This window comes from Ranitomeya imitator, chromosome 1 (assembly GCF_032444005.1).
Source record: "Ranitomeya imitator isolate aRanImi1 chromosome 1, aRanImi1.pri, whole genome shotgun sequence".
Taxonomy (NCBI): Eukaryota; Metazoa; Chordata; class Amphibia; order Anura; family Dendrobatidae; genus Ranitomeya; species Ranitomeya imitator.
Genome location: NC_091282.1, coordinates 90,120,290 through 90,146,716, shown reverse-complemented (window position 1 = coordinate 90,146,716; position 26,427 = coordinate 90,120,290). Strand labels below are relative to the sequence as shown.

General features: G+C 49.9%; 1 protein-coding gene across 1 annotated transcript in view; it reads right to left on the bottom strand.

Moving 5' to 3' along the window:
• Nucleotides 1-23,851, bottom strand: part of C1H5orf34 (chromosome 1 C5orf34 homolog) — a 38,746-nt gene extending 14,895 nt beyond the window's left edge. The window contains exons 1-7 of the mRNA XM_069748707.1: nucleotides 23,595-23,851; nucleotides 14,949-15,038; nucleotides 13,168-13,718; nucleotides 6,541-6,636; nucleotides 5,525-5,648; nucleotides 4,911-5,002; nucleotides 2,723-2,792 (exon numbers count right to left, since the gene is read on the bottom strand). Of these exons, the coding sequence (XP_069604808.1) occupies nucleotides 2,723-2,792; nucleotides 4,911-5,002; nucleotides 5,525-5,648; nucleotides 6,541-6,636; nucleotides 13,168-13,718; nucleotides 14,949-15,038; nucleotides 23,595-23,786 (1,215 nt within the window). The 5' untranslated portion in view covers nucleotides 23,787-23,851. The remainder of the gene's footprint in view (nucleotides 1-2,722; nucleotides 2,793-4,910; nucleotides 5,003-5,524; nucleotides 5,649-6,540; nucleotides 6,637-13,167; nucleotides 13,719-14,948; nucleotides 15,039-23,594) is intronic.
• Between the last annotated feature and the right edge of the window lie 2,576 nt (nucleotides 23,852-26,427).

Genomic DNA, 26,427 nt, shown 5'->3' with positions numbered 1-26,427 from the left:
AGCAGCCGAGGAGATGTGTGACCCCAATACAGTATGCGCAGCAGCCGAGGAGATGTGTGACCCCAATACAGTATGCGCAGCAGCCGAGGAGATGTGTGACCCCAATACAGTATGTGCAGCAGCCGAGGAGATGTGTGACCCCAATACAGTATATGCAGCAGCCGAGGAGATGTGTGACCCCAATACAGTATGTGCAGCAGCCGAGGAGATGTGTGACCCCAATACAGTATATGCAGCAGCCGAGGAGATGTGTGACCCCAATACAGTATGTGCAGCAGCCGAGGAGATGTGTGACCCCAATACAGTATGTGCAGCAGCCGAGGAGATGTGTGACCCCAATACAGTATATGCAGCAGCCGAGGAGATGTGTGACCCCAATACAGTATGCGCAGCAGCCGAGGAGATGTGTGACCCCAATACAGTATGCGCAGCAGCCGAGGAGATGTGTGACCCCAATACAGTATGCGCAGCAGCCGAGGAGATGTGTGACCCCAATACAGTATGCGCAGCAGCCGAGGAGATGTGTGACCCCAATACAGTATGCGCAGCAGCCGAGGAGATGTGTGACCCCAATACAGTATGCGCAGCAGCCGAGGAGATGTGTGACCCCAATAGAGTATATGCAGCAGCCGAGGAGATGTGTGACTCCAATACAGTATGTGCAGCAGCCGAGGAGATGTGTGACCCCAATACAGTATATGCAGCAGCCGAGGAGATGTGTGACCCCAATACAGTATGTGCAGCAGCCGAGGAGATGTGTGACCCCAATACAGTACGTGCAGCAGCCGTGGAGATGTGTGACCCCAATACAGTATGTGAAGCAGCCGAGGAGATGTGTGACCCCAATAATAATAATAATTTTTATTTATATAGCGCCAACATATTCCGCAGCGCTTTACAAATTATAGAGGGGACTTGTACAGACAATAAACATTACAGCATAACAGAAATACAGTTCAAAACAGATACCAGGAGGAATGAGGGCCCTGCTGCTCGCAAGCTTACAAACTATGGGGAAAAGGGGAGACACGAGAGGTGGATGGTAACAATTGCTTTAGTTATTCGGACCAGCTATAGTGTAAGGCTTGGGTGTTCATGTAAAGCTGCATGAACCAGTTATCTGCCTAAGTATGTAGCAGTACAGACACAGAGGGCTAATACTGCATAAAGTGTATGAGAACATTCATTTTAAAAAAATTTTTTTTTTTTTAAATAGGGCACACAGGGATCGTTAGGTTAATGCATTGAGGCGGTAGGCCAGTCTGAACAAATGAGTTTTTAGGGCATGCTTAAAACTGTGGGGATTGGGGATTAATCGCATTAACCTAGGTAGTGCATTCCAAAGAATCGGCGCAGCACATGTAAAGTACAGTATGTACTGTATTGTACAGTAAAGTACAATACAGTATGCGCAGCAGCCGACGAGATGTGTGACCCCAATACAGTATGCGCAGCAGCCGACGAGATGTGTGACCCCAATACAGTATGCGCAGCAGCCGACGAGATGTGTGACCCCAATACAGTATGTGCAGCAGCTGAGGAGATGTGTGACCCCAATACAGTATGTGCAGCAGCCGAGGAGATGTGTGACCCCAATACAGTATGTGCAGCAGCTGAGGAGATGTGTGACCCCAATACAGTATGTGCAGCAGCAGGTCCACTGAGATCAGCGGGAATCCCTGATATTTTCTGCTTCACTTTCTGAAATATAATTTATAACTAGGAAACTTGTCAGATGGCGAAAACAGCGACAAGAAGAATCAACCGCTTTGTTTGGGAATATGTAGAAGATGCTTAAAGGGAATCTGTCAGCAGGTTTTTGCTACGTAATCTGAAGACAGCATGCTGCAGAGGGTAAAACACAGATTTCAGTGATGCCTCTCTCATCAAGCTTGGTGTTTTTGTTGGCTTGCAATGATTGTTATAGCACCAGTAGCTAATTACTGGGCCACACTAGCTCGTGCATGCTAGACAGACACGCCTCCTCCTGTGATGAGCGCCTCACTGTCTATAGGCAATGTACACAGAGAGCCTGGTGTGGGCGGGGTTTGCTGTGGTGTGGGCGGGGTTTGCTTTCTCAGCTCAGCTTCATGCCAAATCTAAAATTTCTGATGGTGTCAGATCCGCTGCACCCAGTAATCCAAGTGATACATCATTGGATTCAGGGTCTCTTTGCCTACAGAAAAGTCCACTACAAATACTGCACGTGTGCACATGCCTGTTGGTCGTCATCAGGGTCGGGGTTGAGTGCGAGATGCATGACTTATTAAGAGACAATTGAGGCGGGAGGTGGCGTACGCGTCCATCTGCACACAGCCACAAATATCACTCTAGTCAGAGACTGGAGTAAGATTTGTGGTATAAGGACCGTCGAGTGGTGGTCACCACGCCCCGTTAAGCCCCCTATCCCAGCTCCACCCGTTTTGTCGGAGATGGGCAGGATGCTAAGTTTTGGCACAGCCGCGCATTTTACAAAAATAGTTGCTTTTTCCAGCTTTTCACGTCAATTTTTGGTATAAAGTGTTGATGATTTGGGGTCTCAAGAGTCTGATTTGGCCACAATGAGGATCTAGAACATCTCACACATTTCCCCTTTTGCATATTTGAGGGCTTGGGATCATTTCCGCAGCCTCCACCCTGAGCTTTTCTATCCTGCGTTTTGCATAGTGGCAAGAAAATACTTATTCAAATACACATGGAAATAATATATGGAAATTCGCACCGTCCTCCAGCAGCAGGTGTCAGGTAGATGACTGATGGACAGCTTGTGCTTGCAGCAAAATTCCAAGAACCTGGGAGGAAAAAAGTAAATGAAAGAAGAATTCAGCAAAAAACTCCCAGGACCCTGGTCCGGCGGTCAGGTCCGTAGTCTGTGGCTGCCAGAACGTAACCCTGCAGGTCTGACCCTACCTGCAGGATCCTCCTCTAATCCAGGGGCTCGGGGGATGCCGCAGGTAGGAGACGGTGCGCAGGGCTCTGGTCCGCAAGCCACAGACTACCAACATGGCCACTGGACCACAGTCCGGCAAATCATTTTATTCCACGCGAATCCCAATATATTCCATAGGGACCCAGAATTGAGATCCACCCCCTGTATAATATTCTATACTAGAACAGACGACATCAAACCCTTGCTGCTTACATGCCATCAACACGTAACAATGGAAGTGCCAGAAGGATGTGTTTAATCTATTAATGAAAAAGTGGCGCTGCAACCCAGCTTTCCTAGAAATCTAGAAACAAGTCAGGATGCGGGTGTTGCTAATCTTGCCTTGGGAAGGCTGTGAGCGCCCCTTCATGGGGAAGAAAGGTCAGTGCACATGGAAAAAGGAGCCTTCGGTGGTCAACCACAGGACTTGTGATGCTCATTGCATTTCTTTATTAAAGCGCCACTCCAGTAGAATTTTTTAAATTCCAGAGCTGGAGTGGTGTCACTAATAGAAGACCGTAGCAGCGCTGCCAAGAGCAGATGACGGAGGCTGGTAATTATAATACTGGGGTCAGAGATCTTAGATCAGTAGCACCACTCCAGTGCCGAAATAAATAAAAATGCATAGAATTCATAGAACACTTCAACAAATCGCCAATTTATCGGTTCTACCGGACCATTATGACGACCGGGGTTCTGTCAATAGAAAGCGAGGAACAGAGAAAACAAGCAAATGCGCCAGATCCAGGAAGATACAAGCTATTGCTGGATTAATGAATGAGTTATTAATAGAGATCTGCTTAGCGGCACAAGTGCTGGGCATTACTTCTGAAAGCCCCCTAGTGCCAGCCCTGATGGAAATCACTCAGCTTTCCTAGCATAAAATCTTAACACTACGGCCTTATATTTACTGCTGGAAAAGCTTTGGTACATTAGATGGCCACCGTCCGTTTATCTGATGTCCAATACAACTAATAAAATTGCTTTGTACACCTAAAATGGCAATTATACCCAGAAAAAGAACTCCGGAGTGCTGACCACTAGGGGGCTCCCTTCTGTGTAACTTGCTGTCCGCTGCCTGTTGTAAAGTATAATCTGTGCCAGCAGCAGAGACACTGAGACGGAGCACAGGACGAGACGGCGGCTTTAACTCTCTGCTCTTCTTTCAAAATTATTTTAATTTAGAGCAGGCAAATTACCGGACTATGGCAAGAACAATGCAGACTGGGAATGAGGACAAGGAAGTTCTAGTACCTATTAGTGCTGGTAGAATGCTGAGGAGGATCTGCTAGCAAGTTACGGTGAATGAGAATCAGGACAGCTCCTGGATAAATTATGCTGGTGTGAGCATCTAAAGCAGGTGGAACTTGTGGGGGACGAGGGAATGCTTTTAGGGTATGTGCACATATTGCATTTTTTATTTTTTATTTACAAGAAAAATGAAGCATTTTACTGTTCCAGCAAAATCTGAGGTGCATGATGCTTATTATTTCCCTGCATACTTGAAGCAGTTTCAGATCTGTCGCCTTCAGAGTTTTACACCCATTGTAATCAATGGGGTAAAAACGATTTTTTTATTTTTTCCTGCCAAGGGACAGATTTTTGATGCAGAAATGTGTGCAGCAAATACAGAGTAGGCCGATGCTGCGGGCCCTGAATCTCGTTCAGAGGTATCGACCTGAGCATGTGCCGGCTCCGGCAGCCATTTTCCTGGTGCCCACTGCAGGGAAATCAATGGGAAGGAGAACTCCGGTCAGCGCAGACATCTTAGGAGAGCTGAGGGCCTGGATCGCCAGGACACCTCCTCCCAGCGGGCCCAGCATCACCCCAGTCCTGCCGCTGACGGCCTCCTGAAGCAGGAACCCCGCCTTGTGACCCAAACATTGGTGGTGCGTCTTATGGTCCAAAACATACGGTACTTAATGTGTACACAGACAGTTCCACCTGACGCATTCAGCACTGGCACAACAGGAATACCGACCTTGCAGCCTGGGAAATGAGCGAGCGCACCGAATACGGAGCCCGGGGCGTGTCGGGGGGCAGATCCCGCGCAGTGTACAGCCGCTCGTCCGTCTGAGGGCACACAAATAACACACGGTAATGAAAGAGCCGAGGGGCTCAGAGGTACTGCCAGAAAAGCATTGGATCACATGAGAAAACAAATGGTGTGCTTCAAAAGTACAATTTGCCCCACAAAAAAGAAGCCCTTATAATGCTATATGAATGGAGAAATAAAAGTTATGGCTCTGGGAATCAAGACAGGAAAAGCAAAAATCATAAAACAGCCATGTCGGGAAGGGGTTAAAGGGTTTTCCCTATTGTAAATTTGCCATAAAATGTCTCATAAATGAAACGGTCAAGGACACTTGCTCAGCGAAGTCCCATAGAAGTGAATGAAGAGTCTGTCTAAATGCAGCAGCCACAGGATGCCTCACTGGGTGGGATAGAGGTCTGGGGGCGCGGGGTACCGGGGGGCAGGACCTGCCTATAAACACATCCACTGCATCTCCTATAAAGGTCTGAGATAAGACTAATGCTCTTCATGGAGTCAGGACCACTAGAAGCTGCGCACACCGACGTCTCAGCACCACGTACCTGTTTAGTGTCCTCCTTTATGAAGCAATGTTTGAAATATTTTCCCATAGAATCGCCCTCAGAAATAAAAACGGAGCCATCGCCCGGGTGAATTTCCACCACACTAGTTCCATCCAAAATGAACCTGATACAAATAAGATGAAGGGTCAAACTGTGGATGAGGCCGAACATTACACAGCGTCTACAGCCGGCGCTGAAATCCCGTATATGTTTTCTGATAAATGCAATACAGACCCCAGCGGCCCACAGCGCTGCAGGGAGCATACAATGGCTGCGTGAGGACCTAGTAGTTTGGTTTTTATAGGTCAGAAATCTTTTTAAAATCTATACAAAGGCAGATGCCAGCAGGGGGCAGCCTATATAACAGGACTTTCATTATCCAGATGCAACATAGAGCACCTCTGATGGTTTCACCCACCACAAGCTCCTTCAGGGGCCCCTTATTGCATTCTCCCCTGCCGACAGGCATCAGATACTCTTCAGGAATTAACATACATGGGCAGTTTACTTTTCTCCAGGAGGGGGTAGCACAGGCCTGACCCCCTGGACACCAAAACATCACAACCAGCACGGCTGCTGCCCGAGGAACAGCCCCGTGCCCTCCATGCTCAGGATCCATGGGGTAAGGTTTCTCCCAGTGGAGAGTGGCAAGCCAGACCAGGCATGTCAGAGTGAGGAGACTTATAAGCCAGTGCACGCGGATTAGAAAATATCCATGGTGTCTGTGTAGTGGTAAAGTACCGCATAGTCACAAGAAACCCTTTGAAGAATAGGACGAGGGGCCAGGCACTATCTCTCTGTAGACCCTGTGGCATTTTGTGCGTCAAGTGGCAGAACCCCCTCTGTAAAATCACAGAGGATTGTCACCCACACAGGAGGACTTGATGCCACCTTATTTCCCCTGAGTGCCCTTATCTGCCGATCGCGGGTCCAGATGGACAGAAATGTGAGATCCCTTATGAAGTGCACAATATAGTAAAATGCAACCAGTCTAAATATGATGACCAATCCTTCACCTGTAGAGAACGCCATTGCAGATCACCGCCTTCACGGGCAATGGATTTGCTGCCAGCGCGTCTTCTCCTTCCAGAGAGAATCTACAAGAGCTCCACCTGTAACGAGACACGGTGTGGAGAGGAGTGTGAATGGCGCTTACACTACTGATCGGCCTCAGAGCGCACAGATCGAGTACAAAGAAGAGTTTGCAAGAGCTGGATATCCTTCATGTGCGCCGGACAACCCGGGCGCGGCACAAGTAACGGCTGCCAGGCAGCTCAGGTGGGGCCAAACACCCTACCAGCAAGGGGTTAACTATGCTACAATGTACAGAATGGATTCATCATGGCTGCAAGATATTGGGGGTAGACAGCCATTCTAGGGTGGAGGCAGAAGCAGGGCTGTGGAGTTGGGAGTCGTAGCCCACTTTGGTGGAGTGGGTGTCATGGAAATTGAGGACCGATTTAGCTTACCGACTCCACAGCCCTGGGCAAAAGGGACATGTAGTTATAATATGGCAGAAATCCGAGGCTACGGGGGCGACAGGAAAATCCACATGAGAATTAAAGCCCCGCTGTTATCAATCATCGCTTTTCTCCATAAAATAACACGGATATTTGCTCACAGTCCTCTCGGATTATATATAGATATATTTTTTACTAGATGGTGGCACGATTCTAACGCATCGGGTATTCTAGAATATATATGTATGTATGTATATAGCAGCCACATAGTATATAGCACAGGCCACGTACCAAACAGTATATAACACAGCCCACGTTGTATATAACACTGCCCATGTAGTATATAGCAGCCACGCAGTATATAACACTGCCCACGCAGTATATAGCACAGCCCACGCAGTATATAGCACAGCCCACGCAGTATATAGCACAGCCCACGCAGTATATAGCACAGCCCACGCAGTATATACAGTAGCACAGCCCACGCAGTATATAGCACAGCCCACGCAGTATATACAGTAGCACAGCCCACGCAGTATATAGCACAGCCCACGCAGTATATAGCACAGCCCACACAGTATATAGCACAGCCCACGCAGTATATAGCACAGGCCACGCAGTATATAGCACAGGCCACGCAGTATATAGCACAGGCCACGCAGTATATAGCACAGGCCACGCAGTATATAGCACAGGCCACGCAGTTTATAACATTGCCCACGTTGTATATAACACTGCCCACGTAGTATAATGCAGCCACGTAGTATATAACACTGCCCATGTAGTATATAGCAGCCACGCAGTATATAACACTGCCCACGTAGTATATAGCACAGCCCATGCAGTATATAACACAGCCCATGTGGTATATAACACAGCCCATGTGGTATATAACACAGCCCACGCAGTATATAACAGCCCACACAGTATATAACATTGCCCACGTTGTATATACAGTTATATGAAAAAGTTTGGGCACCCCTATTAATCTTAAGCTTAATGTTTTATAAAAATTGTTTTTTCTGCAACAGCTATTTCAGTTTCATATATGTAATAACTGTTGGACACAGTAATGTTTCTGCCTTGAAATGAGGTTTATTGTACTGACAGAAAATGTGCAATCTGCATTCAAACAAAATTTGACAGGTGCATAAGTATGGGCACCCATATCATTTTCTTGTTTTAAATACTCCTACCTACTTTTTACTGACTTACTACAGCACTTTTTTTGGTTTTCTAACCTCAGTGAGCTTTGAACTTCATAGCCAGGTGTATGCAATCATAAGAAAAGCTACTTAAAGTGGCCACTTGCAAGTTGTTCTCCTGTTTGAATCTCCTCTGAAGAGTGGCATCATGGGCTCCTCAAAACAACTGTCTAATGATCTGAAAACAAAGATTATTCAACATAGTTGTTCAGGGGAAGGATACAAAAAGCTTTCTCAGAGATTTAACCTGTCAATTTCCACTGTGAGGAACATAGTAAGGAAATGGAAGAACACAGGTACAGTTCTTGTTAAGGCCAGAAGTGGCAGGCCAAGAAAAACATCAGAAAGGCAGAGAAGAAGAATGGTGAGCTCAGTCAAGGACAATCCTCAGGCCACCTCCAGAGAGCTGCAGCATCAACTTGCTGCAGATGGTGTCACTGTGCATCGGTCAACTATACAACGCACTTTGCACAAGGAGAAGCTGTATGGGAGAGTGATGCGAAAGAAGCCGTTTCTGCAAGCACGCCACAGAGTCAGCTGAGGTATGCAAAAGCACATTCGGAGAAGCCAATTTCTTTTTCGAAGAAGGTCCTGTGGACTGATGAAACCAAGATTGAGTTGTTTGGTCATACAAAAAGGCATTATGCATGGCGGCCAAAAAAACACAGCATTTCAAGAAAAACACTTGCTACCCACAGTAAAATTTGGTGGAGGTTCCATCATGCTTTGGGGCTGTGTGGCCAATGCCGGCACCGGGAATCTTCTTAAAGTTGAGGGACGAATGGATTCCTCTCAGTATCAGCAGATTCTTGATAATAATGTTCTTGAATCAGTGACAAAGTTGAAGTTACGCAGGGGATGGATCTTTCAGCAAGACAATGATCCAAAACACCGCTCCAAATCTACTCAGGCATTCATGCAGAGGAACAATTACACTGTTCTGGAATGGCCATCCCAGTCCCCAGACCTGAATATCATTGAACATCTGTGGGATCATTTGAAGAGGGCTGTCCATGCTCGGCGACCATCAAACTTAACTGAACTGGAATTGTTTTGTTAAGAGGAATGGCCAAAAATACCTTCATCCAGGATCCAGGAACTTATTAAAAGCTACAGGAAGCGACTAGAGGCTGTTATTTTTGCTGAAGGAGGATCTACTAAATATTAATGTCACTTTTCTGGTGGGGTGCCCATACTTATACACCTGTCAAATTTGGTTTGAATGCAGATTGCACATTTTCTGTTAGTACAATAAACCTCATTTCAAGGCAGAAACATTACTGTGCCCAACAGATATTAGATATATGAAACTGAAATAGCTGCTGCAAAAAACAATTTTTATAAAACATTAAGTTTAAGATTAATAGGGGTGCCCAAACTTTTTCATATAACTAATACGGCCCACGCAGAATATAACACAGCCCACGCAGTATATAACACAGCCCACGCAGTATATAACAGCCCACACAGTATATAACACAGCCCACACAGTATATAACACAGGCCACGCAGTGTATAACACTATATAGCACAGCCCACGTAGTATATTGCCCAGCCACGTAGTATATAGCACAGCCACGTAGTATATAGCACAGCCACGTAGTATATAGCACAGCCACGTAGTATATAGCACAGCCACGTAGTATATAGCACAGCCACGTAGTATATAGCACAGCCACGTAGTATATAGCACAGCCACGTAGTATATAGCACAGCCACGTAGTGTATATAGCACAGACACGTAGTATATTGCCCAGCCACGTGTTATATTGCACAGCCACGTAGTATATAGCACAGACACGTAGTATATATTGCACAGTCACTTAGTATATAGCACAGCCACGTAGCATATAGCACAGCCCACATAGGATATAGAACAGAGATGTAGTATATAACACAGCTCACGCAGCATCTAACACAGCCCACGTAGTATATAGCAATGTGGGCACCATATCCCTGTTAAAAAAAAAAAAAAAAAAAAAAATTAAAATAAAAAATAGTTATATACTCACCCTCCGTCGGCCCCCCGGATCCTGCCGAGGCATTTACCGATGCTCCTCGCGACGCTCCGGTCCCAAGAGTGCATTGCGGTCTCGCGAGATGATGATGCAGCGGTCTCACGAGACAGCTACATCATCATCTCGCGAGACCGCAATGCATGGACCAGTCACCGAAGCGTCGCGAGGAGTGGGAAAGGCCTGTTCTGGATCCGAGGGGCCGACGGAAGGCGAGTATCTAATGATTTTTTATTTTTTTAACATTAGATCTTTTTACTATTGATGCCGCATAGGCAGCATCAATAGTAAAAAGTTGGTCACGCAGGGTTAATAGCAGCATTAACGGACTGCGTTATCCGCGGCATAACGCGGTCCGCTAACACTGCCATTAACCCTGTGTGAGCGCTGACTGGAGGGGATTATGGAGCGGGCACTGACGGCTGGGGAGTAGGGAGGGACTAATTCTCGGCCGGACTGTGCCCGTCGCTGATTGGTCACGGCCTGACGGCCACGACCAATCAGCGACGCGGGATTTCCGGGACAGACAGACAGAAAGACGGAAGTGACCCTTAGACAATTATATAGTAGATTTTCGCGGTGAGGACAAAACCCTACATATCTTTTCTGGACATTGTGAATGGGACAAGAATAGTGTCTGGCTGTCATTGCTCAGCAGGGGGCTCCACATCATGGCTATATTCCCACCTAATATAGGTACGGACACTGGACAGAACTTGGCCGACCTTATATTGTGAGCACGTGTCCGGGAGTCACATCACCGGTAACGTCTGCATCTGGAAATACAACGGGGCTCATCCATGTGCAGACCCCCACTGTACAATGTGTTCCAAATTATTATGCAAATTATATTTTTCTAGGATTTTCCTAAATGGTCGGTGCACATGACGTCAGTCCAATAAAAGTCATCACCCGTTAGATTATACATCGAATTTTATTGAAGAAACCTCCCAATGATAACAGTATAATCTCCAAAATGAATAAAAACTCAATATGCACTGTTCGAAATTATTAGGCACAGTAGAATTTCTATATATTTGATATGTTTTAAAGAACTGAAAATGCTCATTTGTGGAATTTGCAGCATTAGGTGGTCACATTCACTGAACAAAAAAGCCATTTAACTCCAAAACCTCCTAACAGGCCAAGTTACATTACATAGGACCCTTCTTTGATATCATCTTCACAGTTCTTGCATCCACTGAACTTGTGAGTTTTTGGAGAGTTTCTGCTTGTATTTCTTTGCATGAAGTCAAAATCGCCTCCCAGAGCCGCTGTTTTTATGTTAACTGCCTTCCACCCTCATAGATCTTGTGCTGGATGATACTCCAAAGGTTTTTTATAGGGTTGAGGTCAGGAGAAGATGGTGGCCACACCATGAGTTTATCTCCTTTTATGCCCATAGAAGCCAATGACTCAGAGGTTTCTTTGCAGCATGAGATGGGGCATTGTCATGCATGAAGATGATTTTGCTCCTGAAGGCACGATTCTGCTTTTTAGACCATGGAAGAAAGTTGTCAGTCAGAAACTCTATATACTTTGCAGAGGTCATTTTCACACCTTCAGGAACCTTAAAGGGCAATACCAGCTGTTTCCCCATGATTCCGGCCCAAAATCATGACTCCTCCACCTCTTTGCTGACGTCGCAGCCTTGTTGGGACATCGTGGCCTCCACCAACCATCCACTACTCCATTCATCTGGACCATCCAGGGTTGCTCGACACTCATCAGTAAACAAGACTGTTTGAAAATTAGCCTTCATGTATGTCTGGGCCCACTGCAACCGTTTCGGCTTGTGAACACTGTTCAGGGGTGGCCGAATAGTAGGTTTATGCACCACAGCAAGCCTTTGAAGGATCCTACACCTTGAGGTTCGAGGGACTCCAGAGGCACCAGCAGCTTCAAATATCTGTTTGCTGGTTTGTAATGGCTTTTTAGCAACTGGTCTCTTAATCCAATGAACTTGCCTGGAAGAAACCTTCCTCATTCTGCCTTTATCAGCACAAACATGTCTGTGCTCAGATTCAGCCACAAATCTCTTAACAGTACGATGATCACACTTAAGTTTTCGGGAAATATCTCATGTTTTCATCCCTTGACCAAGGCATTGCACTAGTTGATGCTTTTTAGCAGCAGAGAGATCCTTTTTCTTTCACCTTGTTACTTAAAAACTGTGGCCTGCTTAATAATGTGGAACATCATTTTTAAGTAGTTTTCCTTTAATTAGAATCACCTGGAAAACTAATTATCACATGTGTTTAATATTGATTTCAGTGATCCATTGAGGCCTGAGACACAATAACATCCACGAGTTTATTTGAAAAACAAAAAAATTAAATCTTTATGAAACTTAAATCCAATGTGCATAATAATTTGGAACACAGTGTATATAGGACAGCCCTCTACAAAGGAGCAGCACTATTCAGATAAAAGGAACCAAAAAGCAGGTCCTAATGGGCAGCGCCTGTTTGAAGGGGATATCCGGGACTTTCAGAAAATCAAAAAATGTGCCTAAACCTGCCAGCTGTGCACGGCGCCGTTCCTCCCCGGCACAGAGCAGTCACAGGGATTCAGCTGACGTCACGTCGACAGAGCGAAGGCTTCTATTCCGCCCCACTTTGTCGACAGGGTGTGACTTCTGACATCATTCTGATTGACAGCCAAATTCCCACTGTCAAACTGGGGGCGTCAGAATGACGTCGGAGGTCACACCCTGTCAACAGAGCAGAGAAGGAGTTAAAGAAGCCTCCGCTCTGTCAATGAGACGTCAGCAGAATCGCCTGCAGGAGCGGTCTGTTACTGCTCAGCGCCGTGCACAGCAGGCAGGTAAATAGCAATAGCAACTACCTGCCTGTAAGAGCTTAGGCACATTTTTGGTTCTACAGAAAGTTCCGGATATTCCCTTTAATCTTTGTTCCCCAGCCCATAAATAGGTCCCCAGAGGGCTGAGATGTGACCCCTACCTGTGCACGTGTGCGGCAGAGCAGGTTAGTGGTAACGCTCTTGTTAAAGCCCACACTGTTCTTATTTCTCGAGCATTAGACCCAGTTGCAGTCTCCTCTTCGGCCACGAGTCGCTTTATATCATCACCTTGTTGGGGAAACTCTCGGTGGAAGCGAAGCGCTAAGTCCATGGGATACTGAAATGACGGTGGACAGTCGGCCACAGAGAAGCGCTGCAGCAGCCAAGTGTACAGGCTGGCGTGTTTTGTCAGACATAACGGGGACTCTGGTGGGAGGACCCAGGAGGAATATTTTGACCTGTTCACGCTTCTTGTGGGGTAGATCTTTGCCATTTGGGGGTCAGCGTTCTCTTTATTGTGGGTTGTATTTTCTGGAGTGCAGCTGAGCTGACATAAGAACTTCACAGTCAATTCCTTCTGTAGCGCCGTCATGTACAAATGAGCATGTCCATCCAACGAGGAAACGTTTACACTGCCATCCTCCAGACGGGTCACACAACCACCATCCTCCAGAGAGGGCCACGCAACCTCAGAGATCTCCGGCAAGAGAGTCTGCGGAAGGAGCAAGAGGGAAAACTCGCATGATACATCCAGCAAAGCTGCAAAGGGATTAGCCCAAGATATCAAGTAATCCCCTATCCATAGGCTATGGGATAATTTACTGATTGATGGGGGTCCGACTGCCTGATGGAGGCGGAGATGGAGGATGCGCAGCTTCATTCATTGTTTATGGGACTGAGAGATAGGGGTTAACTGTAGTTGGCTGCTGCCAATGATGCTGAGGTGCACATACGACACTCTGCTACACTCACATCGTGCTCTGCTACACTCACATCGTGCTCTGCTACACTCACATCGTGCTCTGCTACACTCACATCGTGCTCTGCTACACTCACATCGTGCTCTGCTACACTCACATCGTGCTCTGCTACACTCACATCGTGCTCTGCTACACTCACATCGTGCTCTGCTACACTCACATCGTGCTCTGCTACACTCACATCGTGCTCTGCTACACTCACATCGTGCTCTGCTACATTCACATCGTGCTCTGCTACATTCACATTATGCTCTGCTACATTCACATCATGTTCTTCAGAACCCAACTCTCACCATCACTGGGACCATGGCTGTGGAGTCCGAGCCCATTTTGGTGGAGTCGGAATCATGGAGATTGAGGAGTCAGAGGTTTGGCTTACCGATTCCACAGCCCTGACTGGGACCCCCAAGGACCCTGACAATGGGGCTCTGCAGAGCATCATCTGAATGTAACAGACTATGAGCATTAGTTCTTTATGGTCACAGTCGGGTACAGTTCTTACCTATCTCGGGAAATGAATGGAGCGGAGCTGCGGATCCTCCATCTCTGCTTCATCCAGGCAGCCGGACCCCACCAGTCAGTAAGTTATCTCCTAGTCTATGGATAACTTAGTATCTTGGTAAAATACATTTCACCCCTGTTCACATCACACCTTTCCATCACACACATTTGTAGAGGACGCTGCCTGACGTGCTGTAGATCTTTGCATAGAACGGCAGAGCCAACAGTGCTTCTCTACAGGACTGAAAAGGTTTTCTGATGTCCTCTGGCCTTACCAAGCCCTAAAAGACATTATCTTGGCTTCCGTCAGGTTAAAGGACCAATTTGTGTGGCTGTCCCAGATTAGAAGCTAAACAAAGGGCTGAAGTGTACAACACAAGGCGATGCGTCCCACGAGGCCTCCAATATGTGCAAGGACCAACATACCTGATGGCGCAGACTGTTACTCCTGAGATACATACCATGACCTCCTCTGAAGGGATCAGGCTCAAAGGTAAAAATGGACGGCTGGAAAAAGTGTTCCGAAACTTCAGAGCCTCAAGAACTTGTTCCTGATGAATAAGCAGAAAAAGGTTTTGGGTTAAAAAAAAAATATACCCAAGAAATGCACAATTTCTGTGCAACAAAGTAAACGGGCGCCTGTATGGTATATTGTGGGCACCTGTCTGCTTTCATGTGAGATTCCAACAAAAAATGAACTTGGGGGATGGGAAAGCTATATGCAGACCCAGCGTCCAGATTTTAAAGGGGCTATCCATTACTTGGATATCGTTGCCCTTTCATCACCCTCCCTGATCAGCTGAACAGCATGGCTCTGTGCTGAGCTGCAGTACCTGACAATGGCCACTACACAGTGTAGGGCGCTGTGCTGTTCCGTGCCATACAGCATTTATACCCAGGCACCACTGTAGCTGCAATTAGCTGATCAGCAGGGGGCGCTGAGTGTCAGACCTCAGGTCTGATATTGATGACCTATGAATTGGATAACCCCTTTAAAGGCTGTATTTTGAATTTTCATCTAGCAGAGGTCGGATCACTTCTGATATTTAAAGGGGTTGTCAGTCATACATTGATGACCTGTCCGCAGAACAGGTCATCAATATGAGATCGGCGGGGGTCTGATATCCAGCACCCGCTCATCAACCGGTATTAGCTCCAGCAGAGGCCAGATGTGACCACGTGAACCGTAGAAGTCGTTCTGGACCTGGCGAAACACTGAAAGTATCTGAGCTTTACAGCACCGTTCCTTGTGTTTTTATCCACCTCTGACAGGGCTGCTTTCAGCTGATTGTCAGCTGATCTCATATTGATGACTTACCCTTCTGATATGTCATGATGATGTGACCGGACAATCCCTTTAAAGGATATTTAATCTATTAACATGCATGTAAAGCAAGCGAATTTGAGTAAAGTGTCAGCTTAGTGCACGTGTCATACTGTCCCCCGGATATATTTGGCCCACGAAGACATCGCACTGTCAACTAAATTGACATCCATGATACCGACAGTTGAAAGCAATGATGGAGGAGAAGCATCAGCTGACGCTCCCTCTCTCATCATTCCCCCCGTGCATCTGAAGCCTCAGCACAGCGGGCGCAGTGACGCCATTACAGTGCGCAGGAGGATGTGCAGAAGATCTGAAGACGCCATGAAGAGACCGCAGGGAAAGGGCAGAGGTGAGCATTTATTTTTTAATTTGGGGCCTATTATACCGTATGGAGCGCCGTGCGGGGACCATTATACTGTATAGAGCGCCATGTGGGGGCCATTATACTGTATGGAACACTATGTCTGGCCCATTACAGTGTATGGAGTGCCGTGCAGAGGGCCATTATACTGTATGGAGCGCTGTGCAGTGGCCATTATACTGTATGGAGCGCCTTGCGGGGACCCTATTATACTGTATGGAGCGCTGTGTGGGGGCTATTATACTACATGGAGCGCCGTGTGGGGGCCATTATACTGTATGGAGCAGCGTGCGGGGACCATTATACTGTATGGAGCGCTGTGTGGGGGCTATTATACTACATGGAACGCCGTGTGGGGGCCATTATACTGTATGGAGCGCTGTGTGGGGGCTATTATACTACATGGAGCACCGTGTGGGGGCCATTATACTGTATGGAGCGCTGTGTGGGGGCTATTATACTACACGTAGCAGCGTGCGGGGACCATTATACTGTATGGAGCGCTGTGCAGTGGCCATTATACTGTATGGAGGAGCGTGCGAGGGCCGATTATACTGTTGGAGCTGCCAATCACCAGTAGGTTATGCAATACCGCTCAGATCATTCATTGCCTACTGTAGCCGTGTACAGTCTATGGGGCATTGCTGCTTCAGTCCCGTCCGGTCTACGGAACAAAACTGCTGCAGGGGGCGTATTTATTTGCCGCGATATAAGAGACAAGGCACAATATTATGGAGATGCAATACACTTATATGTATGAAGCCCCCAAGTCTCCGTCAGCTACTTCTGGCTACTAATGTTACAAAGTGACAGTCCATACAGAGCCTTCTCTATACAGCACCGGCCATACAGCATTGATCAAGCAGCGTTCGGTCTATACGGCACCGGCCATACAGCATTGATCATGCAGCGTTCGGTCTATACGGCACCGGCCATACAGCATTGATCATGCAGCGTTCGGTCTATACGGCACCGGCCATACAGAATTGATCATACAGCGTTCGGTCTATACGGCACCGGCCATACAGCAGTGATCATGCAGCGTTCGGTCTATACGGCACCGGCCATACAGAATTGATCATGCAGCGTTCGGTCTATACGGCACCGGCCATACAGCAGTGATCATGCAGCGTTCGGTCTATACGGCACCGGCCATACAGCATTGATCATGCAGCGTTCGGTCTATACGTCATCGGCCATACAGCAGTGATCATGCAGCGTTCGGTCTATACAGCACCGGCCATACAGAATTGATCATACAGCGTTCGGTCTATACGGCAGCGGCCATACAGCAGTGATCATGCAGCGTTCGGTCTATACGGCACCGGCCATACAGCATGGATCATGCAGCGTTCGATCTATACGGCAGCGGCCATACAGCAGTGATCATGCAGCGTTAGGTCTATACGGCACCGGCCATACAGCATTGATCATACAGCAGTGATCATGCAGCGTTCGGTCTATACGGAAGCGGCCATACAGCAGTGATCATGCAGCGTTCGGTCTATACGGCAGCGGCCATACAGCAGTGATCATGCAGCGTTCGGTCTATACGGCACCAGCCATATAGCAGTGATCATGCAGCGTTCGGTCTATACGGCACCGGCCATACAGCAGTGATCATGCAGCGTTCGGTCTATACGGCAGCGGCCATACAGCAGTGATCATGCAGCATTCGGTCTATACGGCACCAGCCATACAGCAATGATCATGCAGCGTTCGATCTATACGGCAGCGGCCATACAGCAGTGATCATGCAGCGTTCGGTCTATACGGCAGCGGCCATACAGCAGTGATCATGCAGCGTTCGGTCTATACGGCAGCGGCCATACAGCATTGATCATGCAGTGTTCGGTCTATACGGCACCGGCCATACAGCATGGATCATGCAGCGTTCGATCTATACGGCAGCGGCCATACAGCAGTGATCATGCAGCGTTCGATCTATACGGCAGCGGCCATACAGCAGTGATCATGCAGCGTTCGGTCTATATGGCACCGGCCATACAGCATTGATCATACAGCAGTGATCATGCAGCGTTCGGTCTATACGGAAGCGGCCATACAGCAGTGATCATGCAGCGTTCGGTCTATACGGCACCGGCCATACAGCAGTGATCATGCAGCGTTCGGTCTATACGGCACCGGCCATACAGAATTGATCATACAGCATCGGCCATACAGCAGTGATCATGCAGCGTTCGGTCTATACGTCACCGGCCATACAGAATTGATCATACAGCGTTCGGTCTATACGGCACCGGCCATACAGCAGTGATAATGCAGCGTTCGGTCTATACGGCAGCAGCCATACAGCAGTGATCATGCAGCGTTCAGTCTATACGGCATCGGCCATACAGCAGTGATCATGCAGCGTTCGGTCTATACGGCAGCGGCCATACAGCAGTGATCATGCAGCGTTCGGTCTATACGGCACCAGCCATACAGCAGTGATCATGCAGCGTTCGGTCTATACGGCACCGGCCATACAGCAGTGATCATGCAGCGTTCGGTCTTTACGGCAGCGGCCATACAGCAGTGATCATGCAGCATTCGGTCTATACGGCACCAGCCATACAGCAATGATCATGCAGCGTTCGATCTATACGGCAGCGGCCATACAGCAGTGATCATGCAGCGTTCGGTCTATACGGCAGCGGCCATACAGCAGTGATCATGCAGCGTTCGGTCTATACGGCAGCGGCCATACAGCATTGATCATGCAGTGTTCGGTCTATACGGCACCGGCCATACAGCATGGATCATGCAACGTTCGATCTATACGGCAGCGGCCATACAGCAGTGATCATGCAGCGTTCGGTCTACACGGCACCGGCCATACAGCATTGATCATACAGCAGTGATCATGCAGCGTTCGGTCTATACGGCACCAGCCATACAGCAGTGATCATGCAGCGTTCGATCTATACGGCACCGGCCATACAGCAGTGATCATGCAGCGTTCGGTCTATACGGCAGCGGCCATACAGCAGTGATCATGCAGCGTTCGGTCTATACGGCACCAGCCATACAGCAATGATCATGCAGCGTTCGATCTATACGGCAGCGACCATACAGCAGTGATCATGCGGCGTTCGGTCTATACGGCAGCGGCCATACAGCAGTGATCATGCAGCATTCGGTCTACACGGTACTGGCCACACAGCATGGATCATGCAGCGTTCGATCTATACGGCAGCGGCCATACAGGATTGATCATGCAGCGTTCGGTCTATACGGCACCGGCAATACAGAAATGATCATACAGCGTTCGGTCTATACGGCAGCGGCCATACAGCAGTGATCATGCAGCGTTCGGTCTATACGGCACCGGCCATACAGCATGGATCATGCAGCGTTCGATCTATACGGCAGCGGCCATACAGCAGTGATCATGCAGCGTTCGGTCTATACGGCACCGGCCATACAGCAGTGATCATGCAGCGTTCGGTCTACACGGCAGCGGCCATACAGCAGTGATCATGCAGCGTTCGGTCTATACGGCACCGGCCATACAGCATGGATCATGCAGCGTTCGATCTATACGGCAGCGGCCATACAGCAGTGATCATGCAGCGTTAGGTCTATACGGCACCGGCCATACAGCATTGATCATACAGCAGTGATCATGCAGCGTTCGGTCTATACGGAAGCGGCCATACAGCAGTGATCATGCAGCGTTCGGTCTATACGGCACCAGCCATACAGCAGAGATCATGCAGCGTTCGGTCTATACGGCACCAGCCATACAGCAATGATCATGCAGCGTTCGATCTATACGGCAGCGGCCATACAGCAGTGATCATGCAGCGTTCGGTTTATACGGCAGCGGCCATACAGCAGTGATCATGCAGCGTTCGGTCCATGCGGCATCGGCCATACAGCATTGATCATGCAACGTTCGGTCTATACGGCACCGGCCATACAGCAGTGATCATGCAGCGTTCGGTCTATACGGCACCGGCCATACAGAATTGATCATACAGCGTTCGGTCTATACGGCATCGGCCATACAGCAGTGATCATGCAGCGTTCGGTCTATACGTCACCGGCCATACAGAATTGATCATACAGCGTTCGGTCTATACGGCAGCGGCCATACAGCAGTGATCATGCAGCGTTCGGTCTATACAACACCAGCCATACAGCAGTGATCATGCAGCGTTCGGTCTATACGGCACCGGCCATACAGCAGTGATCATGCAGCGTTCGGTCTATACGGCAGCGGCCATACAGCAGTGATCATGCAGCATTCGGTCTATACGGCACCAGCCATACAGCAATGATCATGCAGCGTTCGATCTATACGGCAGCGGCCATACAGCAGTGATCATGCAGCGTTCGGTCTATACGGCACCAGCCATACAGCAGTGATCATGCAGCGTTCGATCTATACGGCACCGGCCATACAGCAGTGATCATGCAGCGTTCGGTCTATACGGCACCAGCCATACAGCAGTGATCATGCAGCGTTCGATCTATACGGCACCAGCCATACAGCAATGATCATGCAGCGTTCGATCTATACGGCAGCGGCCATACAGCAGTGATCATGCGGCGTTCGGTCTATACGGCAGCGGCCATAAAGCAGTGATCATGCAGCATTCGGTCTACACGGTACTGGCCACACAGCATGGATCATGCAGCGTTCGATCTATACGGCAGCGGCCATACAGGATTGATCATGCAGCGTTCGGTCTATACGGCACCGGCCATACAGCATTGATCATGCAGCGTTCAGTCTATACGGCATAGGCCATACAGAATTGATCATACAGCGTTCGGTCTATACGGCAGCGGCCATACAGCAGTGATCATGCAGCGTTCGGTCTATACGGCACCGGCCATACAGCATGGATCATGCAGCGTTCGATCTATACGGCAGCGGCCATACAGCAGTGATCATGCAGCGTTCGGTCTATACGGCACCGGCCATACAGCAGTGATCATGCAGCGTTCGGTCTATACGGCAGCGGCCATACAGCAGTGATCATGCAGCGTTCGGTCTATACGGCACCGGCCATACAGCATGGATCATGCAGCGTTCGATCTATACGGCAGCGGCCATACAGCAGTGATCATGCAGCGTTAGGTCTATACGGCACCGGCTATACAGCACCGATCATACAGCAGTGATCATGCAGCGTTAGGTCTATACGGCACCGGCTATACAGCACCGATCATACAGCAGTGATCATGCAGCGTTCAGTCTATACGGCATCGGCCATACAGCAGTGATCATGCAGCGTTCGGTCTATACGGCAGCGGCCATACAGCAGTGATCATGCAGCGTTAGGTCTATACGGCACCGGCTATACAGCACCGATCATACAGCAGTGATCATGCAGCGTTCAGTCTATACGGCATCGGCCATACAGCAGTGATCATGCAGCGTTCGGTCTATACGGCAGCGGCCATACAGCAGTGATCATGCAGCGTTCGATCTATACGGCACCAGCCATACAGCAATGATCATGCAGCGTTCGATCTATACGGCAGCGGCCATACAGCAGTGATCATGCAGCGTTCGGTTTATACGGCAGCGGCCATAAAGCAGTGATCATGCAGCATTCGGTCTACACGGTACTGGCCACACAGCATGGATCATGCAGCGTTCGATCTATACGGCAGCGGCCATACAGGATTGATCATGCAGCGTTCGGTCTATACGGCACCGGCCATACAGCATTGATCATGCAGCGTTCAGTCTATACGGCATAGGCCATACAGAATTGATCATACAGCGTTCGGTCTATACGGCAGCGGCCATACAGCAGTGATCATGCAGCGTTCGGTCTATACGGCACCGGCCATACAGCATGGATCATGCAGCGTTCGATCTATACGGCAGCGGCCATACAGCAGTGATCATGCAGCGTTCGGTCTATACGGCACCGGCCATACAGCAGTGATCATGCAGCGTTCGGTCTATACGGCAGCGGCCATACAGCAGTGATCATGCAGCGTTCGGTCTATACGGCACCGGCCATACAGCATGGATCATGCAGCGTTCGATCTATACGGCAGCGGCCATACAGCAGTGATCATGCAGCGTTAGGTCTATACGGCACCGGCTATACAGCACCGATCATACAGCAATGATCATGCAGCGTTCAGTCTATACGGCAGCGGCCATACAGCAATGATCATGCAGCGTTCGGTCTATACGGCAGCGGCCATACAGCAGTGATCATGCAGCGTTCGGTCTATACGGCAGCGGCCATACAGCAGTGATCATGCAGCGTTCGGTCTATACGGCAGCGGCCATACAGCAATGATCATGCAGCGTTCGGTCTATACGGCAGCGGCCATACAGCATTGATCATACAGCGTTCTGTCTATACGGCACCGGCCATACAGCAGTGATCATGCAGCGTTCGGTCTATACGGCAGCGGCCATACAGCAATGATCATGCAGCGTTCGGTCTATACGGCAGCGGCCATACAGCAATGATCATGCAGCGTTCGGTCTATACGGCAGCGGCCATACAGCAATGATCATGCAGCGTTCGGTCTATACGGCAGCGGCCATACAGCAATGATCATGCAGCGTTCGGTCTATACGGCAGCGGCCATACAGCAATGATCATGCAGCGTTCGGTCTATACGGCAGCGGCCATACAGCAATGATCATGCAGCGTTCGGTCTATACGGCAGCGGCCATACAGCAGTGATCATGCAGCGTTCGGTCTATACGGCAGCGGCCATACAGCAGTGATCATGCAGCGTTCGGTCTATACGGCAGCGGCCATACAGCAATGATCATGCAGCGTTCGGTCTATACGGCAGCGGCCATACAGCATTGATCATACAGCGTTCTGTCTATACGGCACCGGCCATACAGCAGTGATCATGCAGCGTTCGGTCTATACGGCAGCGGCCATACAGCAATGATCATGCAGCGTTCGGTCTATACGGCAGCGGCCATACAGCAATGATCATGCAGCGTTCGGTCTATACGGCAGCGGCCATACAGCATTGATCATACAGCGTTCTGTCTATACGGCACCGGCCATACAGCAATGATCATGCAGCGTTCGGTCTATACGGCAGCGGCCATACAGCAATGATCATGCAGCGTTCTGTCTATACGGCAGCGGCCATACAGCATTGATCATGCAGCGTTCGGTCTATACGGCAGCGGCCATACAGCAGTGATCATGCAGCGTTCGGTCTATACGGCAGCGGCCATACAGCAGTGATCATGCAGCGTTCGGTCTATACGGCAGCGGCCATACAGCAATGATCATGCAGCGTTCGGTCTATACGGCAGCGGCCATACAGCATTGATCATGCAGCATTCGGTCTATATAGATCCCGGTCTATACGGCGCTTTCTTTTACCAACTTTATAACGCCCTGCAGACATAATAGGAGCCATAATTTATGGTAAACACATGAGGATCCCGGAGGGTCTCACCCGGCAGCTGCTTGTCACATACTCCGTCCTGTGCCGCCCCGTCCTCGGCCTCTGCACTGACTGACCTCCAGCCTGCGGCCATTCATACATGAACTCAGTCCCGCATGGAGACAGAAGAAGCCGCGCTCCATCCCCGAACTGAGCCTTCACCGAGTCATCCGCGTACAGCAGCAGAGCGCCCGAAGCCGACATCCTGTACCCAGGGGCACAAACCGCCACTGTACGGTTCAAACAGCCCGGCCACACCGTACACCGCCAAAAAATGCTGATTGGCCACGGTGCAACCAAGCAATACTTTCTGATGTCCTGATTGGATGATGACGTCGTTGCCATGACAGACGAGTAAACCGGAACAGGTCACGTGACCATAGCTGACGGACCTCGAGCAGCCCTTACTGCGCATGCGAACAATCCAAATGTATTTTTTTTTCTGGTATGTGGAACAATAAGTCTAAGCATGTCCTGTATTTCATAACGGCGCATGGTCCTGCATGGTTGTAGTCACACAGCTCTGACAGACCGCGGAAACGCTATAAAACGAACCACTCTGTTCACATTTATGTAAATTCTGTCAGGTTCAGCAGCGTTTTTTGTGTGTAGATTACATGTGTGATTAGTCTACAGTACTTGAATGCTGGAAACCGCAGCTAATAAAACTGCATGTGAACAGAGCCCTGAGGGTTTTGAGTTTTCTGGAAAAAAAAAAAAAAAAATACTGTGGAAGTCGCTCTAACCGCACGTGAACGCCCAGTGCTGTCCGGGGAATCCGCCTGTGCTGGAGAGTCCGGCGCTGTCCGAGAGTCCGCTTGTGCTTGAGAGTCCGGTGCTGTTCAAGAGTCCGCCTGTGCTTGAGAGTCCGCCTGTGCTTGAGAGTCCGGAGAGTCCGCCTGTGCTTGAGAGTCCGCCTGTGCTTGAGAGTCCGGAGAGTCCGTCTGTGCTTGAGAGTCCGGAGAGTCCGCCTGTGCTTGAGAGTCCGGAGAGTCCGCCTGTGCTTGAGAGTCCGGAGAGTCCGCTTGTGCTTGAGAGTCCGGTGCTGTTCAAGAGTCTGCCTGTGCTTGAGAGTCCGCCTGTGCTTGAGAGTCCGCCTGTGCTTGAGAGTCCGCCAGTGCTTGAGAGTCCACCTGTGCTTGAGAGTCCGGAGAGTCCGTCGGTGCTGTCTGGAGAGTCCACCTGTGCTTGAGAGTCCGGAGAGTCCGTCGGTGCTGTCCGGGGAATCCGCCTGTGCTGGAGAGTCCGGCGCTGTCCGAGAGTCCGCTTGTGCTTGAGAGTCCGGTGCTGTTCAAGAGTCTGCCTGTGCTTGAGAGTCCGCCTGTGCTTGAGAGTCCGGAGAGTCCGCCTGTGCTTGAGAGTCCGCCTGTGCTTGAGAGTCCGGAGAGTCCGTCTGTGCTTGAGAGTCCGGAGAGTCCGCCTGTGCTTGAGAGTCCGGAGAGTCCGCTTGTGCTTGAGAGTCCGGTGCTGTTCAAGAGTCTGCCTGTGCTTGAGAGTCCGCCTGTGCTTGAGAGTCCGCCTGTGCTTGAGAGTCCGCCAGTGCTTGAGAGTCCACCTGTGCTTGAGAGTCCGGAGAGTCCGTCGGTGCTGTCTGGAGAGTCCACCTGTGCTTGAGAGTCCGGAGAGTCCGTCGGTGCTGTCCGGGGAATCCGCCTGTGCTGGAGAGTCCGGCGCTGTCCGAGAGTCCGCTTGTGCTTGAGAGTCCGGTGCTGTTCAAGAGTCTGCCTGTGCTTGAGAGTCCGCCTGTGCTTGAGAGTCCGGAGAGTCCGCCTGTGCTTGAGAGTCCGCCTGTGCTTGAGAGTCCGGAGAGTCCGTCTGTGCTTGAGAGTCCGGAGAGTCCGCCTGTGCTTGAGAGTCCGGAGAGTCCGCTTGTGCTTGAGAGTCCGGTGCTGTTCAAGAGTCTGCCTGTGCTTGAGAGTCCGCCTGTGCTTGAGAGTCCGCCTGTGCTTGAGAGTCCGCCAGTGCTTGAGAGTCCACCTGTGCTTGAGAGTCCGGAGAGTCCGTCGGTGCTGTCTGGAGAGTCCGCCGGTGCTGTCCGGAGAGTCCATCTGTGCTGGAGAGTCCGGTGCTGTCCGAGAGCCCACCTGTGTCGGGAGAGTCCGGCGCTGTCCGAGAGTGCGCCTGTGCCTGAGAGTCCGGTGCTGTCCAAGAGTCTGCCTGTGCTTTAGAGTCCGCCAGTGCTTGAGAGTCCGGACAGTCCGTCTGTGCTGTCTGGAGAGTCCATCTGTGCTGGAGAGTCCGGTGCTGTCCGGAGAGTCTGCCTCTGCTGGAGAGTTCAGTGCTGTCCGGAGTGTCCGGTGCTGTCCGGAGAGTCTGCCTCTGCTGGAGAGTCCGGTGCTGTCCGGAGAGTCTGCCTCTGCTGGAGAGTCCGGTGCTGTCCGGAGAGTCTGCCTCTGCTGGAGAGTCCAGTGCTGTCCGGAGAGTCTGCCTCTGCTGGAGAGTTCAGTGCTGTCCGGAGAGTCCGGTGCTGTCCGGAGAGTCTGCCTCTGCTGGAGAGTCCGGTGCTGTCCGGAGAGTCTGCCTGTGTCGGAGAGTTCAGTGCTGTCCGGTGCTGTCCGGAGAGTCCAGTGCTGTCTAGAGAGTCCGGTGCTGTCCAGAGAGTCTGCCTCTGCTGGAGAGTCCAGTGCTGTCTAGAGAGTCCGGTGCTGTCCGGAGAGTCTGCCTCTGCTGGAGAGTACGGTGCTGTCCGGAGAGTCTGCCTGTGTCGGAGAGTTCAGTGCTGTCCGGAGAGTCTGCCTCTGCTGGAGAGTCCGGTGCTGTCCGGAGAGTCTGCCTCTGCTGGAGAGTCCAGTGCTGTCCGGAGAGTCTGCCTGTGTCGGAGAGTTCAGTGCTGTCCGGAGAGTCC